The sequence below is a fragment of the Diospyros lotus genome, chromosome 8 (genome assembly GCF_014633365.1).
Source record: "Diospyros lotus cultivar Yz01 chromosome 8, ASM1463336v1, whole genome shotgun sequence".
NCBI lineage: Eukaryota > Viridiplantae > Streptophyta > Magnoliopsida > Ericales > Ebenaceae > Diospyros > Diospyros lotus.
Window position 1 is genome coordinate 20,735,442 of NC_068345.1, and position 20,925 is coordinate 20,756,366.

The 20,925-nt window shown below is 40.9% G+C and overlaps 1 protein-coding gene across 2 annotated transcripts in view; it reads left to right on the forward strand.

Moving 5' to 3' along the window:
* LOC127807510 (phosphatidate phosphatase PAH2-like) overlaps positions 1 to 20,925 on the forward strand; it is a 64,912-nt gene that overhangs the window by 19,329 nt on the left and 24,658 nt on the right. For both annotated transcript variants that reach the window (XM_052345408.1, XM_052345409.1), the window contains 3 exons: positions 1,215 to 1,299; positions 1,649 to 1,735; positions 1,853 to 1,925. In XM_052345408.1, the coding sequence (XP_052201368.1) occupies positions 1,215 to 1,299; positions 1,649 to 1,735; positions 1,853 to 1,925 (245 nt within the window). The remainder of the gene's footprint in view (positions 1 to 1,214; positions 1,300 to 1,648; positions 1,736 to 1,852; positions 1,926 to 20,925) is intronic.

A 20,925-nucleotide genomic window follows, 5' to 3' on the forward strand; every position in this document is an offset into this window, starting at 1 on the left:
GTCCTAATAGCTGACCTTATTTCAAAGCTTTGAGAGGAGTTCTCCAGGTTGGAATACATCTCCTGGACCGAATCCCAAATCTCCTCGGTGGTTTTGTGAAATAGGTAAGTCCTCCCTAGTCTTGGCTCCATCGAGTTGATCAACCATGCCAATATGGTTGAATTTTTTGCTTCCCAAGTTCCATAGGTAGCAGAATCGGTAGAAGGAGCAAGAATATCCCTCGTGAGATAGCTGGTTTTTCCTTTCCCTTTGTTTACCAATAAAACAGACTAAAATCATTCTCTAAAATTACTACATTTAATTTATGGTGAGTAATTTGTATGGGATGGTTATTGATTGAGGCAATTGGTAGATTTTGAGAAGAAGAGGCTAGAACAGATTGAGGAAAAGGGTTTGGAGAGCTTGTAGTGGAGGCTTCGGTTAGGGTAGGATTCTGATGAAGAAGAACAACGAAGCTTTAATGTTGTTTGTCGAGCCTTGGCTCTGATACCATGAAACAAGTCAAAATAGAATGCTTGATTAATTAATTCTAGAAGAATAGGGAATAATATATACACAAGAGACCCTTATCTTATCTCCTATAATTTAGGAGAAGATTTAGGATCCTTTGTCTCCTAAAAACTAGGAATTAACCAAACTCAAAATACAAATTTTAAATATAAATTTACAACAACTACTCGACAAGAATAATGACTTATCCTTAGCTTATTACTCTCCTATTTTGAATCTCAAATCTTTTTGATCTCGTCCAACATGAAGTAATTTTGTAGGAAAGATGGGCAGGAGGACCAAAGAGAACTTGATGCAAAACTCTTAAACATGACATAGGATGACCATGGATAGAGATGGTATGAGGTCTATAATTCATGTAGTCCATCCCACCTAGTGGGATTAAGGATTGTGATTGTGATTGTGATTGTTGCTGTTGTGTTTTGTGTGTTTTAGAAGACGTTTGTGCTCTCTGCATTTGAACTTCAAAATATCGTAATTGCCTTTCTACATTCAATTTCATATTTAGCGTATGGAACATTTTTCTTTCAGTTACTTTCATCATCTTTGTACGGATAACCTAGCTTGTCTCTTGAGTTTGTTTTGGCTTGCTTCTTTGGTTGCATATTCTGTTTGAAGTATTTCATTGCTATTGTCATCCTTTAGGGCTTCTGAGGTCTCCTCTTGGCTTATCTGATTCTTTTTCCCTTTGCTTCTTATTACAGATCTGATGTTCTAGGACAGTTCATGCCTTTGGTTGGAATGGACTGGTCACAAACTGGTGTTGCACATCTATTTTCTGCTATTAAGGTTTCTTGCATATCCTTTTCTGTTTGTTATCATCATCATCGTTATCATCTATGTTCTCAGTTTAGCAGAATGATTCAAATTGCTGTTCACATGACTCCATCATTGTGAATAAACACTTACATTTGCAGCCATGTTTCTTAGCCAGAAATTTATGCAACCATATATTTCCTCAATTTTACCATATGCTTTCATGTTCAAGTTATGGTCTTTGCAAAGGTTTATTTCTTGGTTACTACTATTGTCCCTGGAGTTTGAGATTGAAAAGTTTCCTGTACAGTTTTATCTATATCATTGCCTCACACTATTGGCGAGATTGATGATGACAACCTTTAATGCATTCTCATTGCAGGAGAACGGTTATCAGTTGCTTTTTCTAAGTGCACGTTCTATCTCCCAATCCTATCACACTAGGCAATTCCTATTTAACCTTAAGCAGGTGATTAAGTTAATTTCTCTCTCAATTAAGTTATGAAATTGAAGTCAAGAAGGTTTTTCACTTGGTGTTGTTACTTTCTGTTTCTTCTAAGTGGATTTTTATTTTTCACCTTTGCAGGATGGAAAGGCTTTGCCAGAAGGGCCTGTTCTCATTTCCCCTGATGGACTGTTTCCCTCTTTATTTCGAGAAGGTATATTGTGTGATGTTCTGTCTCTTGAAAATCATCTATAAATTGCCTAATAATTGCACATAGTGCAAATTTATTTGCTTTCAATTGGATCATGCCCTTTCTGGAATCCTGTAGTGTTCTTCTGATTAAGACCTCTCATTAAGTCCTGTCTTTAGCAGTAACACAGACGAAGGTTTTTTTCTTGTTGATGGCAGTGGGTATGTTAGATTTCTAAAGCAAAGAACAATCTCCTGACACAGTGCAAATGTCCAGTTTATTGTGCAAACTTAATTGCTTGAATTTATTAAATAAAACTGCTCATATAACTGTCTCTGCGTTGCGAACGCAATAATCTTCTTTGGACAGTCTGGACAATTTGAACCTCGGTCATCTCAACCTACTATGTGGAATTGATGCTTTTACAGTGAACAGGATGGGGACTGGAACTTTGTATTTTGAGTTTTTTCCTCTTTGACTTGGCATTTATTGGCCATTTTAGAGAATGTGCCCCTTTAATGTTATTTTTTTTCTAGAAATTCTTTTATAATTCTTGAAGCAATCTTGTGGTGCCATATTAATGAGCATGGTTCACCTAATATTGTTCACTAATTATGTGAAACTCATGCAAGTGAGTAACTTAGGCATATCTGTATTATTCATCAGAGTGGCCACAATTATTAATGCTTGCCTTGAGTTCTATGTTTGTTCTTGGAGGTGGGAAGTGGGGCCCCTTGCTTTTGCCTATGCCTATTGGCAAAGAAGCATGGATATGAACACGGGACTTGGGACAACATGTGTAATACCTGGGATTTTTAAGAACAAAAGATGGTAAAGTTTCTAAAAGAAAATGGCCTGCGGGTAATTTAGTAAATTCAATTACCATCTCAAGAGTATTTTTGTAAATTGGGGTGTTAATGTAATTCATCAAAAGTTTTTGAGGTGTATGTGCACTTTTCCAAAGTCCACTAGGGTGCTAGTGTGATTTTTGAAACTTGAAAATGGAAACCAAGAGACAAATTTTGAAGGGGGCCAAGAAATTTCTAAAAACTTTCCTTCCTACAAGGGGGGTTAAGTGAAAGAAAAAATAAAGATGGAGAGGCAAAGTGTAATTTTTGGAAAAGCAATGTGAACACTGCTGAATTACCCTGGCTACTCTCCCATCGTCAGCTTTCTTCTCTGGCGATGGGATGGGCCTAAACAGCTGCGAGCCTAGGCCAATCATGGCCAAGGCATCCTTGCTGGCACAGGAACAAGCTGAGATTGGCCAGTTTGGACGGAAAATTGCCACATTGGAGAGAAGGAAGATTGCTGGAAATTTGGAAGAGATTTTTTCTTGATTAAATCTCGGATTTGATAGGATTTTGGCTTGGCCTAATCTTGAGCCTTGGAGGCCAAGAAAACCCATGATTGGTGGATTTAGGTGGTGATTTCTGTCAAATTGGCTATAAATAGGGGTTGGGGCAGAAAACAAGGGTTGAAGGAGAAGCTTTTGAGAGAAATTAATAAAGGGGTTTGAAAGAGGAGGGCAAGAGGTTTCTCAGGGTGGTTTTGGGGACATTTTGGTATTTTGATCTCATTAGGACTTTTAATAGATTATGTAAAAGAATGTAAATGGCATTAGATCACTGTATTAGGTAGGATTAATTTCTGATTCTAGAAGTCTGATCAACTCTCTAAATATGGTCTATTTATAGATATTGGCACAGTTTTTAAGATGAATAGAGGTGAAATATTTTCTTGTTATCTTTTATTATTCTTCTCTGTTTTTGCATGCTCACAGCTGCTGCAAATGTATCTCCTTCCCTTTGTGCTGCTTGCTATCTTTTTTCTACTCTCTATACTCTATAGGTTCTCTGTTCTCTGGTTCTTCTTTATATCCTTGCTGGCTGCTTCTTTGCAGTTACGTTCTTCTCCTTCTCCTTCTCCTTTCTGTTATCCTGCTGCTTTTATTTCTTTGTACAGGTCTTTCAACTGTCCCTTTGTGCTGTCCATTACTCTGTCACAACCACTCTGTTTATGTGCCACTGTCATTTCTTTGACCGTGATGAGCTTCATATATTCTAGAAGTGTTCTTTTCAAGCTATGACATGGTAATTTTCAGAAAAACTAAGACCCAAGAAGGTAGGGACACTCAGATAATAAACTATATATTTGGTGTATGGTTATTAATAATTCAAGTTTTACATGATAGAAATAGAAAAATAAATATGATTAAAAAATCTCAATATATATATATATTCTAGAAACTGTTATTATAAAACTTTTGGAATTTAAAATTCATAAAATTTAGAATTTTGAGGTAGGGCTAATAAATACAAACCTATTTTGATTTTATTTTGTAGTAAGCCTAGATTTTTAAACTTATAATGTGTGTAAGATCCTGCTCTCCCAGAGCATTATTAAAAACTGGGGAATTTTTTTATTTAATTTCCCTCTTACCTGACTAGAGGTACCTTAACCCACCCAAGTCATGTTCCAAATCATTAAGGGTTAACTTGGCTAAGTTCGGAATTTATTTCTAACATTTAGTGAGTGGCGCCCTTAATTTCATCCTTCGTTTCACTACTAAAGGGTGATTAATCAAATTAGTTCGAAATATAAGGATTGAACCTAGTTAGTCATTTGATATTATAAAAACATTCTTTACTGATGTTTAAGAATCTACCTTGCTTTGCTGTCTCCTATTCTCAAGAAACAAATCCTTATTTTTTGTTTTCCGATACTGCAGTCCCTGAACCAAATTGACACTTTTGCATAATTCCATTTTTTGAAAGATCAAAACAGTAACCAAAAATTACAGATTTATAACCCCCCCCCTGCGCGGAAGTTCTTTTTAAGATCTACTACATAGAAAAATTTAAGGTTCATTAGACTTCATTTGACCCTTCAAATAATTGCTCAAAGATGGTTGTTCATCAACACCTAGTAATCTAATAACTATTTGACTGACCAGTTATCCAAATTTACCAAATCATATATCATTGAAAGCTGTTTCATAGAACTACAACAAACTAAAATTTGATACCAATCCGACACCATTTGACTAGTTAAATCATAGCCCAAAGTTGGCTGAGCTACACTGTCCAGATGAAGTTGACTAGTGGTCTACTCTAATGTCACAAAATGAAAAGAAGGCCGAAGTTTGGGCCAATTTTGCTGCGGATTTGGGTTGCTTTTAGCTGTTTCCTTTACTGCTATTAATTGTAACTTTTATATTTTCCAGCTGGTAGTTAGCTAGACAATTTTACCAGGTGTAAAGGTGGCTAGAATAGGACAAAATAGTTTGTTATACGAGAGGTGATCTGTTGTGACAGCACCTTGGAGCAGACTATATAAGCTCTGGGCTTCTCCAGTAAACGGTTATCAAAAGTTCTATAAAAAATCTGATTTCCTACTTTCTCTCTTACTCTCTTTTCCAATCTCCTTCTTTCTTTCTACAGTTCTTTAGCAATTCCTTCTAATTCATATTGAATTAGGAGAGTTGCAATTGTCACGGTATAACTGTGACATTTGATTTTAGAGCATCGATTCTGGCAGGAAGCTTAACAACGTTGAGAGAGAGATGGCCAAAGGGACTCGCATGAAGAATATGAAGTCACAACTCCAGCAAGTTAATTCAACCATGGGGGAGTTCCAGAATCGAGTGGACCGATTGGAACGGGGATCCGAAAAGAATTATGAAGCGATAGCGGGTATAGAGCGGAGGCTAGAAGATGGTTTAAATCAAATGAGGGAAGCCATCAACCAGGTGAGGGAGGAGATGGGAAATCAACTTTAACAGTTCATGTTGATGTTTACCTAGCAAAACCAGGTAAGAATGGCCCCTAACTTTCCCCCTAGAATTAGAACAGAACCGATTTTACATAACGAGAGGATGAACCAAGGGAATGGGACATTAGAAATTAAAGTAGAGCAGGAGGATGAGGTTCAAACGACGACAAGGGTAGCTTTAGCTGTTGCCTACTTTGATGACATGGTGGATGCATGGTTCCAAGGGTGGACCCGAGCAAGGGAGAACTATAAATGGGGAGAATTCACTGAAAAGCTATGTGAAAGATTTGGAGAAAGGAGCATGTCAAACACCATAGAAGAATTCATCAAGTTAAGGCAAGTTGGGGACGTTGAGTCATACTTGAGCAGGTTCGAAGAGCTGAGGTCATTGATGAGTAACCATGACCCCCACCTGTCAGAAGCTTACTTTGTTTCTAGCTTCCTTAGTGGCCTCAATGAGGATTTGTGGCCTATGGTGAAGATGATAAGACCACGGATAGTGGAACAAGCGGCTGAGAGTGCCAAATTGCAGGAGTTGGTAGTTGAGGCCCTAATGAAAAAATAGAGGCAGCAACAAAAGGCTACATCCATGGGGAACTGGTAGCACGGGGGTAGCAACAAGGGGTTCAATAGAGACTCGATCAAGGGAAATGCAGTGGGAAGAAATTTTGGTGGTCCATATCAGGATGGAAGACTTAATGAACCTAAGAGGCAACTTGGTGCGTTTTACAAGTGCGGGGATAGATACTATCCCGGGCACCAATGCAAATACCAGTTGTTGCTGTTAAAAGGAGATAAAGAAGATGGACTAGGGGTGGAAGAAGGAGAAGAGGTAAAAGACCTTAGGGAAACTGGAGGGGAGGATGATGGAGAGATATCCCTCCATGCACTCAAAGGAATCACCAATAAGAAGATAATTAAGGTTGAGGGTAAGGTGAAAGAGGGCAGTTTGTCAATCCTTATTGACAGTGGAAGCACACAACTTCCTCGATGATAGCACTGCCAAGAAACTCAAGTGTTAACTCACAAGTACACCGCCTTTGAGTGTGACTGTTGCTAATGGGAATCGAGTATTGAGTAACTCGGCTTGCCTTGGATTCGTGTGGGAAATGCAAGAAGAGAAATTTGAGGCAGACCTCAGGCTATTACAACTAGGAGGGTGTGATGCCATTCTAGGGGTGGATTGGATGAAGGGGGTGAACCTCATAAGCTTTGATTTCAATCGGATGGAAGTGTCATTTGAAAAAGAAGGGAGAAGACTGACTCTTACAAGTGGAAGGAAGACTGCTACTTGCAAGATGATTATAGGTAAGAGGTTGCAAAGGGTCCTTAAGAGCAAGTGGAGTCAACTCACACAACTATTTTCCATTGTGGAAGTGGAAGAGAGTCCTAATGAAGAAGAGCATGGGGAGCTACAACTAACTGTCAGCCACCGGCAAAAGGGTACTGACCAGGTATGCACACTGCCCCGTTTTCATGAATTATTAGTAGAATTTAAGGACCTCTTTGTGGAACCAAATACCCTTCCTCCTAGTCGGGCTTTGGACCATGCCATTAACCTAAAACCAAATGTTGAGCCAGTCAATATCAAATCCTACTGCTATGCTCCTATTTAAAAAATTGAAATTGAAAGAATAGTGAAATAAATGTTGAACCAATTATTCATTAGACCAAGCTAAAGCCCATTTACTTTCCCAGTCCTTTTGGTAAAGAAAAAGGATGGTTCTTGGCCTTTTTGTGTAGATTATTGCCAACTTAACACCTTACCCATTAAGGATAAATTCCCCATACCCCTTGTTAAAGACCTAATGGATGAGCTACACCAAGCCAAATTCTTTTCCAAACTTGATTTGCGCTCGGGCTACCACCAAATCAAGATGAAGCCTGAGGATATCCACAAAACTGCCTTCTGAACTCACCATGGCCATTTTGAGTTCTTGATGATGCCCTTTGGGCTCACCAATGCCCCGACTACCTTTCAATCCCTAATGAACCGGATATTTGAACCCTACCTAAGAAAATTCATACTTGTGTTCCTTGATGACATTTTTGTCTATAGCCCAACTTTGAACCAACACCTTAACCACCTTTGAGGTCCTTAGAAGCAACCAATTATTCATCAAAAGTCTAAGTGTGCATTCGGCTAGAACCAGGTAGAATACTTGGGGCACTTAATCTCGGGGAAAGGGTTTAGTACCGACCCAAGGAAGGTGGAGGCTATGCTGAATTGGCCAAAGTCCACTACAATAAGGGCTCTTAGGGGTTTCCTGGGACTCACTGGGTACTACTGTAGGTTTGTTAAGGGATATGGAGTTATTAGCAAACCCCTTACAAACTTATTGAAGAAGGGGAGCTTCCAATGGGGGTCGAAAGCGGAAGATGCTTTAAAAAAATTGAAGGTGGCGATGAGCAGGGTACCCACATTAGGGCTGTTGGACTTCAACAAGCCTTTTGTGCTTGAGACAGATGCATGTGGAGTGGGTATTGGGGCTGTTTTGATGCAGGATGGCAGACCGCTAGCTTTTTTAAGCCAAACCCTCAATCCAAGACACTTAGGCCTAAGTATATATGAGAAGGAATTCTTGGTTGTTCTTATGGCTATGGAAAAATGGCGACATTACTTGGAGGCGGGGAGATTTGTAATCAAAATTGATCGTGAGTCTTTGAAGTTTTTACTCCATACAATATAAGAAAAGTAAGGGAAACTTGGCAGCAGATGCCCTATCGAGATGTCAAGAGGAAGGGAGTGCAACCACATTGATTGTTGTAATCCCCGAGTGGTGCAAGGAAGTGTTGGACAGCTATGAGGGAGATGAACACATAAAAGGCATGGTGGAGAAATTGGCTCTGGGAAGTAAGGAGGTAGAAGGGTACACTATGGTGGATGGGTTGTTGAGATACAAAGGAAGAATAGTAGCGGGCCACAATGAGGAACTCAAGAGAAAAATTTTGCAATCCTTGCACGAGTCCCCTTTAGGGGGGCATTCGGGCATCCAAAACACTTATTTGAGGGTGAGACAACTATTTCATTGGCCTCTGCTCAAAGTGACAGTGAAGGATTTTGTGCTGGGGTGTGATATATGTAAGAGGTGCAAGCAAGAAAACGTGGCATATCCAGGGCTGCTACAACCCCTACCAATACCAGAACAGTCATGGATAAGCATGTCCATGGACTTCATCAAAGGACTGCCAAAATCTGAAGGGAAGGATTGTGTAATGGTGGTGGTCGACAGGCTTACTAAGTATGCACATTTTGTAGGATTGACTCACCCCTACACAGCCCAAGAAGTGGCAAGGGCATTCATTGATTGAGTGGTAGCTATGCATGGGGCTCCTAAGTCCATTATATCTAACCGAGATAAGGTGTTTACAAGCCATTTTTGGAGGGAGTTGATGAAGAACATGGGCACGGGGCTCAACCTTTCAACAACCTATCGTCCCCAATCTGATGGACAAATAGAAAGGGTAAACCAAAGCCTAGAAACCTACCTCTGATGCATGTGTTTGTTGCAACCCAAGGGTTGGCATAGGTGGTTGGCTTTAGCACAGTGGTGGTACAATTTCAGCCACCATGCTTCCATAAAAATGACACCATTTGAGGCGGTATTTGGGTATAAACCCCCTCTCCTACCAACCACTGAAGGGCATACCTCGACCCCAGCTGTGGAGGAGTACTTGCAGTAGTGGATGGGGGTATTACGACAACTCAAGCAGGAGTTGTCATCAGCTCAAAACCGGATGAAACAATATGCCGATAGGAGGATGAGTGACCGTGAGTTTGAAGTTGGGGAAAATGTTTACCTAAGACTTAAGCATCCTCATCTGAAGTCCATCTCCCAAGGGACATTATCCAAGCTCAGCCCTAAGTACTTCGGCCTATTTCCCATAACCGCCAAAATCAGTAAAGTGGCTTATCGATTGTAGCTATCAGAAGGATCCAAAATCCATCTAGTCTTCCATGTTTCCTTATTAAAGCGGGCCACGAGCAAGGAGCGGGTTAAGTCGGAGCTACCAGTACTGCCTAAGGAGAAAGAAGTTGCAAGGGAGCCAAAGGTTATAATGGAAAGACGAGTGGTCTATCACCAAGAAGCCCCTCTCATCCAAGTGCTGGTCAGGTGGCAATGAGAGTCTTCGGGAAAGGATACCTAGGAATACCTTCCTCAATTACTATAACAGTTTCCAAGGGTAGCCGGCCTCTTGAACATTTCTTGAGGACAAGAAATTGTTGAAGGGAGGGGTATTGTCACAAAATGAAAAGAAGGCCAAAGTTTGGGCCAATTTTGCTGTGGATTTGGGTTGCTTTTAGTTGTTTCCTTTACTGCTATTAATTGTAACTTTTATATTTTCCAGCTGGTAGTTAGTTAGACAGTTTTGCCAGGTGTAAAGGTGTCTAAAATAGGACAAAATAGTTTGTTATAGGAGAGGTGATCTGCTGTGGCAGCACTCAGGAGCAAACTATATAAGCTCTGGGCTTCTCCTGTAAACGGTTACAAAAGTTCTATCAAAAATCTGATTTCCTACTTTCTCTCCTTCTCTCTTTTCCAATCTCCTTCTTTCTTTCTACGGTTCTTCAGCAATCCCTTCTATTTCACACCGAATTAGGAGAGTTGCAATTGTCATAGTATAACTATGACATCTAATAAATGACAAGTGTGCAATTGAGAGGGGTACAATGACCATTGACTATCATGGTTCACTGTTGATGAAGCTGAGAGCTTCACTATTTTTCCATTATGCACTCAATTTGGAAGTCAACTGCTGTTCAGTAGTCAACAAACCAAGACTCTTCTTGAATCTTGTTTCAACCTTGTTTTTGATATCATCTTGTTTTTAACTCCCAAAACTTATTCCAAAATATATTTTCAAGACACTTAAACATAAATAACATCTACACACATCAAGATTAAACTTTTTAAATCCACAATTTAGAAGAACATATTCATGGTCCAAGAACAACCTTTACATACAAGCTATATCTTAAAATCAGTGATTAAGTAGGATATACAGCCCTTCATTTTGTGTTCTCCACACAAAAAATGAAGTTTATATTCAGTAGATACAATATATTTGCTCATACATCATAAAATAACCAACTTATAAAATATTTTTCTCCCGAGAACCCAATATGGACAGTTTGTAACTGCATCATATCACAATCTAAGGGGTAGGAAGGGAATATTAATAAATTACAATTGTAACAATTATATTTGTAATAGTTAGTTATATTTGTTACAGTTAGTTAGATGTATGTTGTTGTAATAGTCAGTTATATTTATAACAGTTAGAAACGGTTAAGGAGAGGCTATATATGTAACCGAAGGTGACAGGAGAAGGGATTGAATAACAAAAGTATTCTTTTGCCCCTCTCTCTCTTATTCTCTATCTTTCTCGTCTCTCTCTCTCTCTCTCTCTCTCTCTCTTTCCTATTATGTTCTATGTCCAGAATTCCATAATTGTCCAAGCCAAACTCTTGGGACTTGACATTGTGGTATCAGAGCCAGGCGAACTGGCTGTGGGGTGATTAGCGGGTAGTTTCTCAGCGAAGGGTAGGTGCAAAGGCTGTGAGGGTGATCAGAGAAGCACGGTGATGGTAGTGGTGAATTGCGATAAGGAAGGATGGCAAAGGGTAGCAGAATGAAGCAACTAGAAGTAAGAATGGAAGCCATGGAGTTTGGGATGTCATATACCCAAGAGACGATAGTACAAACTTGGGAAGATGTGGCGATTATGAAGGAAACAATGCGGGGGGATTCAGAGAAGAACCGAGAGATCTTGGAGCAATATAAGGAATCCATGGAGTGGTACAGGAAAAGATTGAATAGCATGCTTAACATGCTGCCCTCATTACCCCATTTCCGACTATCGTCGGATTTCCCTCCAAGGCAGAATCCTGATCCAATTTTGCCACCACAAGGCAGTATACCAAGAACTCGGGGAGATCCTGAGGCGGAGGAGTTTCCAAGGAAGAATTTCAATCTAATTCTTCCACCACAAGGTAGTATATCAAGAACTCGAGGAGATCTTGAGGCAAAGGAGTTTTCGACGGGATAAGAAGTGCCAGTTAGAAATTCCCATTGCTTCCCTAATAACCACCCTCCAATGCCAAGATTAGAAATTTCCATGTTTGATGGGATGAAGCCAAGGTGGTGGATTAGGAGGTGTGAACGATTTTTCCAATTCTATAGGGTGCCGGAGGAACAAAAAGTTAACTTGGCTGTGACCTACTTAATCAATACGGTCGATTCTTGGTTTCAAGTGTGGATCCAAGATAAAGGAAATGGTGGGAATTGGGTAGAGTTTGCAGAAGGGCCGTGTAAACAATTTGGAGAAAGGAGCACGAAACATGTGATTGAGGAGTTCTGTAGTAAAACTGAATAATAATATTCCACTCTATCCATAATGTACACGATGAGGTCCTCTTATAGAGGAGAAAAGGAACCACATATAGAAACCTACCTTCTACAAGAAATACAGCATAAGAAAGAAATACATAGAGGATACATATTCACACTATTAGGAAAGTTTCCTAAGTTTGACTTAGGAAACTTCTTATTCTAGTTTAGCAAGGAATCAATCTAATGATCTAATGATATCTGTTGCATTATACATATTACCATTAGTAAGAACATCTACCACTTGATGGTCGGATGGCATATAGGAAAGCTGAAGGAGGCTTGAATCCAACTTTTCCTTAATGAAATGGCAGTCAATTTCTATATGCTCTTTCCTATCATATTGAACAGGATTTGAGGTTATACTAAGGGCTAATTGATTATCACACAACAGTTCAATAGGTCTTTGCACCTTTACCTTCAGATCTTCTAGGATGATTTGTAGCCATAACAACTCACACAAACCAAGGGCTATAGCTCTGAATTCTACCTCAACACTTGATCGTGCCACAACTCCTTGCTTTTTGTTTCTCCAAGACACCAAGTTGCCTCCTAAGAACACACAATAGACTATTGTGGGTCTCTTATCAGCTAGGGATCCTCCATAATCTGCATCTGTGCATCCGTGTACCGTTAAATCAGTCCCTAAAGCAAATAGAATGCCTTTTCCTGGTGTAGCCTTTAGGTAGTTCAATATCCTCCTCATGGCATCCATGTGTTCCTTGGTGGGACTGAACATGAATTGACTCACTAGGCTGACATCAAAGGCTATGTCAGGTCTAGTGTGAGAGAGATAAATTAATCTCCCCACTAACCGTTGGAATCTTCCCTTATCCACTACCTCTCCGGTAGGATTCTCCTGCAACTTAGTGTTAGGATCCACTGGTGTGCCAGTACCTTTTCCCCCTATTAGACCTATTTCAGCTAGCAAATTAAGTACATAATTACATAGAGACAAGAAAATCCCTGCCTTAGAGTAGGTCACTTCAATTCCCAAAAAATATTTCAGCACACCAAGGTCCTTAATTTCAACTTCCTTGGCTAAATTCTGCTTGAGCAGTTGCTATTCTTCTTTATTATTTCCTGTCACCACAATATCATCACCATAAACTAGTAAGGCTGCTACCTTCTCTCCCAAGTGCTTGATGAAAAGAGTATGATCCCCTTTACTTTGATGTACCCCATATATTTCATAACCTTTGAGAACCGGCCAAACCAGGCTCATGGGGATTGCTTGAGCCCATACAAAGCCTTCTTAAGCCAGCAGATTTTCCCCGCTCCTTGCTGAAATCCTGGAGGTAACTCCATGAATACCTCCTCCTCCAAATCTCTATATAAGAAGGCGTTTTTGACATCTAGTTGTTACAACTTCCACCCAAAAGTAGCTGCTAGAGATATAAGGATGCAGACTGTGGTCATCTTTGCCACGGGGGCAAAGGTCTCAAGGTAGTCAATGCCATAGGACTGAGTATAGCCCTTGACCACCAGTTGTGCCTTGTACCTTTCTGGGATGCCATTAGCCTTGTATTTTAGATTGAAGATCCACTTGCAACCCACTGGTTTGACTCCCTTGGGTTTAAATCAGTAGGTTCAAGGTGAGACAAGGTTGGAATGGAATCTGCTTGAGGTGTTAATTCTAGACCAGGGTTAGAAGCTGATGTTGATGATGCTGAGGAGCATCAATGGGTTGTCTTCTTTTGAATACATAAGGAGAGCCCTTAAATCTCATCGGGGATGACAATCGTTGGTCTGCTTGTTCATTGCAGTTTGCATTTTGAGGAGAGGAATTAGGTAAAGAGGTATGTTGAGGAGAAGGAAAAGAAATGAGGTGAGGGATTGGATCAGTGCCATCAAGCGTATTGGAGCTTGATGTTGCTGCTTCTAGGTCAGGAAAGAAATGCCTAGGGTCTTGATCCTCATCCCCTACAGTCTCCCCCTGAGGTTTAACTTGAGAAGAACCGAAAAATGGCTGAGACTCAACAAAGGTGACATCTTTGGAGACATAGAACTTTTGCGTGGTAGTGTTCTAACATTTATAGCCTTTTTGGGTAGGAGAGTACCCAAGGAAGACACATCTATGAGCTCTAGGATCAAGTTTGTCCGATTGGCTTTAAGGATGTGAACAAAACACACACACCCAAACACTTTAAGAGGCAAAGGAGAATGCAAACTCAAATCTGGGGAAAAAGAAGCTAGACATTGGAAAGGCCTTTGGTTGTTGAGGACCCTAGATGGAACCTTATTAATCACATAAGCTGCTGTTAAAATAGCTTCCCCCCAAAAATGTTTAGGGACATGGTGATGGTGAAGAAGAGTTCGTGCCACATTGAGGAGATGTCTCATCTTTCGTTTAGCTACTCCATTTTGTTATGGAGTATCTAGGCAGGAAGATTCATGGACTATCCCCTCTTGTTGGAAAAACTAATGCAAGTGATTGTTGAAATAATCCCTTGCATTATCGGTCCTAAATTTTTGGATGGGTGTGCCAAATTGAGTGGATATCATTTTGCAAAAATAGGGTAAGACAATCCCGATGGCAGCCTTATCTTTTAGCAAAAAATTCAACACATGCGAGTACAATCATCTATAAAAATAATAAACCATTTTGCCCCAGAACCGTTTGGTATCTTGGATGGTCCCCAAACATCATAATGGATTAAATAAAATGGTTTAGATGAAAGTTTATTGCTAATTGGATAGGATACTCTATGGTGTTTAGTAATTACACACACATCACATTAAAAACTAGTAGGGTCTAGAGTCTTAAACAAGGTAGGAAACATGCCTTTAACAAAACAAAGGGAGGATGACCTAGTCTAAAATGATGGAGCCAAATGGTGGAAACATCCGAAGCTGATTGGGATGAACAAGCAATCCTCAGCTATCTCTTTTTAGGACAATCACTCTCCCCTTGCAGGATATACAGTCCATTTTATTCCTCAGCCACACCAATCATCTTCCTCGTGCCCATGGCTTGAAATTTTTACATGTGGAGAGAAGATAACATGGCAATGTAGGTCTTTAGTAAGTTGATGAATGGAAATAAGATTGGTAGCCAAATTAGGTACATGAAGTACCCGGTTAATAGATAAACAAGGGCTAAAATTGACCTTGCCCTATCTTGTGATGGGAACAGAAGTTCCATTGGCAATAGTAATCTATTTGGTGGTTTCAAGAGGCTCATATGTCTCAAAAACATGAAGGTTAGGGGTCATGTGATTAGTGGCTCCCGAATCAATGGTCCACATGTTATTCTTAATAGTTTTGGAGGCTGAAAAAGAACTAGAGTTTAGGGATTTATCTTGTTGTGCAAGAGAGCAGGATGCTACTCCATTCTAGATTGTCCTTAGAAAGGATTTCAACTTGTTAATCTCCTCTGCATTTAATTGATCAAGATCAGTTCCAGATGCTTCTCCCTTATCAGTTACTTCTTTCTGCTCCTTGTTTGAGAGATAAGCATGTTCCTGAACCCTCCTATTGTATTCAAAATAGCCTCCTTCCCACGCAATTTAAAGCACGTATCCCTAGTGTGCCACGATTTCTTGCAGTAGGAACACCACTGCCCTTCACAACGAGTTCTTGGTTTGAGCTTCTGACTTTCCCACTCTGATTCTTACTCCCTCTTTGTTGCTAGTCATCAAGGCTAAACTCTTAGGGCTTTGCTCATTGAGCATGGCACCTCTTCTGTTTTTCTCACTCCTAACAATAGCAAATACTTCATTGAGAGTATGGAGTTTATCCTTACCAAGAACCTGAATTCTTACTTGATCGAATTCTGGATTTAAGCTAGTTAGAAACTCAACAATCCTATTACTTTCGAAGATTTGATTGAGGGTGGTAGCATCAACACTGCAAATCATTTTTATATCTTGATAATGATCATGGTCCAACCATAATCTCTTCATCCTATTATAATACTCCATAATAGTTAACTGACCTTGCCTAGTAGAGCCAATCTTGGTCTTGATTTCAAAGATCACCAAGGCATCTTGAACCTATGAATGGGTTTGCCTCACTATTTCCTAGATCTCATTTGTTGTACTTAAGAACATAAAGTTCTTGCTAATCTCAAGCTGCATCACACTCCACAGTCAAGACATGATGAAAGAGTCCTCAACATCCCATGCTGTAAAAGTAGAATCCGAGTCTTTTGGTGGAGATCTAGTTAAGCGATTGATCTTCCCCCGGCCTTTGAGGAAGGTCCTAATGAGTTGAGCCCATTGTAAGTAGTTCCTACCATCTAGATTGTAGGATTGATATACACTAGGCAAGTCTCCAGTTCCATTGGGTTGTTCAATTGGAGTTGATTCTCCAGTTGTCAAGGTGGGAGTAATAGCCTCTAAGAGTTCTGACATGTTCACTGGATAGATCGATTGAACGAGAGAGAAGCAATGAACACTTTAAAGGAATTAGAGGGAAAATTTGTGCAATGAAGGCACTAGGGTTTTAGGTGGATCAAGCTGTAATCATTCTAGGCGGATCAGGCTGAAATCGAAGGCTCTGATATCGTGTAGTAAAACTGAATAATAATATTCCACTCTATCCATAATGTACACGATGAGGTCCTTTTATAGAGGAGAAAAGGAACCACATATAGAAACCTACCTTAAATAAGAAATACGACATAAGAAAGAAATACATGGATACATATTCACACTATTAGGAAAGTTTCCTAAGTCTAACTTAGGAAACTTCTTATTCTAGTTAGGAAGGAATCAATCTAACCATCTAATGATATCTGTTGCATTATACATATTACCATACATACATATTTCTTCGTGCTTCAATAAGTTCAACAAACTTAAACAAGAAGGGACAGTGGTGGAATACCAGGCAAAATTTGAGAAATTGAGGTCAATTGTTTGTACTGTGCAGTCAAGTTTAACGGAGCAGTACTTGGTGTCTACTTTTATAAGTGGTTTGAGGGAGGAGTTGCATTCAATGGTGAAGATGATGATGCCCACATCTATGAGGCAGGCAGCTAAAAAAGCATGGTTACAAGAATTGACGTTGGAGGCCATTTTCAAGAGACATAAGGTCCCATGTAGGTCGAGTGTGATGGCTGGACAGTTAGCAGGAGGGAACTGTCAGCTCATGTTTACAGGGTCTAATCATGTAGCAGCCAAGGTACCATACAATAACAATGTTACTAAGAACCCTCTTATGGAACAAAGAAGACAATTAGGGCTTTGCTACAAGTGTGGGGATAAGTATAACCCCGGACACCAATGTAAGAGACAATTGATGAATATGGAAGGGTCAGATGTGGAGAAGGAAGAAGTGGTGGTAGAAGATGTCATCCAAGAGGAATTGCAGGGGCAGGAAAGAGGGGAAATATCCTTCCACGCCTTAAAAGGGAGTCCTATGGGGTAGATCATTAAGGTGAAGGGTCATGTGGGAAAAAAGAGGTTGATGGTGCTGATTGATAGTGAGAACACCCACTTCCTCAGCGAAGCTATTGCTACCAGCCTTAAGTGTCCATTAATAGCAATCACTCCTCTATCAGTGACGGTAGCAAATGGGAGTAGAATGTTTAGTCATTACAAATGTATGGGATTCAAGTGGGTGATGCAGGAGCAGGAGTTCATGGTAGATCTCAGAGTACTTGAATTGGGGGGATGTGGCATTGTCCTCGAGGTAGATTGGATAAGGACTGTTAGCCCTTTTAACTTTTGATTTTAACAAGCTAGAGGTCACGGTGGAAATTGAGGGTAGAAGGCTGTCACAAGCCGAGAAGGTAATCTTGTAATTGGGTACACATGGTTAGTTGGGTAGTTACACGATTGTATAGAGGATGTATGCAAGGGATTAGAACCAAGTGCACATGGTTACCACTGATCTTTTCCCTCCTAATTCTCTCAATTCTCTCTTCTTTCCCTCTGTTTCTCTTATTTGACTTTCTCGACTGCTTTCGGTTCTTCCTCAATTACAGAAGAGCCTACCGATCAGATTGGGGATCTGATAATTGGTATCAGAGCCAATGACCTAAGGGCTATGGAAATGGCAGAAGGAACATGGGCGAACAAACGGAATCTAGGTTGGATGCCATGGAAGGTGGGATGCGACAATACCAAGAGCAGGTAGAGGATCATTTGGATATCTTGGAATTGGGCATCAAAAACACACAAGAGGAGATTAATTGGAGCCGGTCAGAGTATGGGGCCAATTTAGACTGGACGGTGGATCGAGCAATAAGTGGGCTCTGAGAGGAGATTGCTGGACTAAGCTAGCAATTCAACCAGCAATTGAGTGCTGCCTTGAGCGTCTTTGCTCGACAACCTCAAGCTAGCCTCCCTACTGATGTTCCCTCTAGATCTTCATCGGCACCAATTCTAATGATGCCAAGAGGCAGAGACCCATTGATCAAGGGGAGATAGGGGAAAGAATGGAGACATAGCAAGACAATTCAAATCGAGGAATTGGAGGCAATCACTTCACCGTATTGAGGCCACAGATGGACATTCCTCCGTTTGAGAGGGATAGACCTCGGTGGTGGATCTGGTAGTGTGAAGGAGTATTTTACTAGTACCGGGTGGCTGAGAGGGAGAAGTTGAACACCGTGACCGCTTACTTGGATGATGTAGCGGATGCCTGGTTCCAAAATTGGAGCCGAGGAAAGACGGAATGGAGTTGGCCTAAGTTCGTTAATGTCCTCTGCAATAGGTTTGGAGAGAAGATAATGACTGATGTCATTGAGGAATTCAATAAGTTAAAACAGAGGGGAACGGTGGAGTATCAGGTGAGATTCGAAGAGCTAAGGTCCTTCTTATCCCTTGCACACCCCTCATTGGATGAAGGCTATTTTGTGTCCAACTTCATCAATGGGTTGGATGACCTGATTTGACTTACCGTGAAGATGCTTTATCCAATGTCAATCGAACAAGCAGCAAAGCAAGCCCACCTTCACGAACTATCATTGGAGACCTTTGTTAAGAGGCACCGGTTATCATCCAAAGGCAGTAGAGAGGAGACTTCCTACAGTAGGATGAATAGAAGAAGTAGCCAACCCTAGCTAAGGAGCAAATTAATCGGAAGGAATCCACCGCGCCCAACCCCAGCCAAGGCTTTGCTTATAGAACAAAAGAGGTAATTGGGGCTTTGCTTCAAGTGTAGGGAGAAGTATGGCCAAGGGCATCAATGCAAGAGGTTGTTGACAATGGAAGGCCAGAGAGAAGGAGAAGAAGAGGAAGGAGTAGATGAGAAAGAACAAGGGGAACCTATGGAAGGCAAAGAGGGTGGAGAAATATCCATGCATGCATTGCAAGGCCAAGCCAGGCCTCAGGCAAGGTGCTCAAGGTGAAAGGGATAGTGGAAAAGAGGACATTAGTAGTCCTCATTGACAGTGGTAGCACCCATAGTTTCATTGATGAGGAAACAACCACTGTTCTACAATGCAACTTACATGAGACGCCCCCACTATTGGTCTTGATAGCTAATGGGAGCCAGATGGTGAGTCAATTTAAGTGTGTTGGGTTCAAATGGATGATGAATGGGCACGAGTTTTCTATTGATCTACGAATCTTAAGGTTGGGGGGATGCCACATTGTGCTAGGGGTCTATTGGATGCGGATTGTAAGCCCCCTCGTATTTGACTTCAATACCTTAGAAGTCACCTTTGATAGAGAAGGCTAGAAGGTGACCCTGGTGGGGTGCCAAGGAGCAAGGGAATGCATGGCGGTAACAGGAAAAAGGTTGTAAAGATTATTGGAGTAGGGGGGCACATCAATAGGGCAGTTACACTCCCTATATGCCCGGGATATGGAGGTGGAGGAAGAGGAAGAGGAGGAATATGCAACAGGAAGGCAGAGAAGTGGCGGGTAGAACATGGCCAAGTGTTTATCATCAACAACCACTTAGGTACACCCTAATGGCTCGATTCACACATTGTTAATGGAGTTTGAGGATTTATTTGCCACACCTTCCACACTTCCCCCTCCTAGATTCCTTGACCATTCCATCCATCTCAAACCAAACAGTGAACCTATCAACCTCAGGGCCTATCGATATTCCCCTATCTAAAAGGCCGAAATAGAGAAACTAATTAAGGATATGTCCAAATCCTTGATCCAACCAAGCCAGAGCCCATTTGCATCCCCGGTTCTCTTAGTAAAGAAAAAGGATGGGTCATGGAGGTTCTGTGTGGATTACCGACAACTCAACTCCATAACCATAAAAAATAAGTTTCCCATTCCCATTATTGAGGATCTCCTAGACGAGTTATCCGGGGCCTCTGTCTTTTCCAAGCTGGACCTCACTTCAAGGTACCACCAAATTAGAATGAACTCTGTGGATTATCCTAAAACAACTTTCTGCACCCACCAAGGACACTATGAGTTCTTAGTCATGCCCTTTGGCCTCACAAACGCACCTACAACCTACCAAGCACTTACGAACCATATCTTTGCTCCCCACCTCCAAAAATTTGTGTTGGCATTCTCCGATGACATTCTAGTCTACAGTCCTAACCTAGACCAACACCTAATCCATCCAAGGAAGGCCTTTGAAATCCTCAAACACCATCAACTCTATGTGAAGAGGTCCAAATGTACTTTCACAGAGGCTAGAGTGGAATATTTTAGCTATATCATATCTGCCTAGGGGGTAAGTGTTGACCCCCTAAAGATTGCAGCTATGACGTAATGGCCAAAACCTAAGACCCTGAAGGAGTTGAGGGGGCTCCTAGGACTCACGGGCTACTATCGGAGGTTTATAAAAGGGTATGGGGTGATTAGTAAGCCCTTCACCAGCCTTCTCAAAAAGAATAGCTTCCAATGAGGAGTAGAGGCTGAGGATGCTTTTGCATCCCTTGAGGAGGCCATGACCCAAGCTCCCATCCTAGCATTGTCGGACTTCTCTAA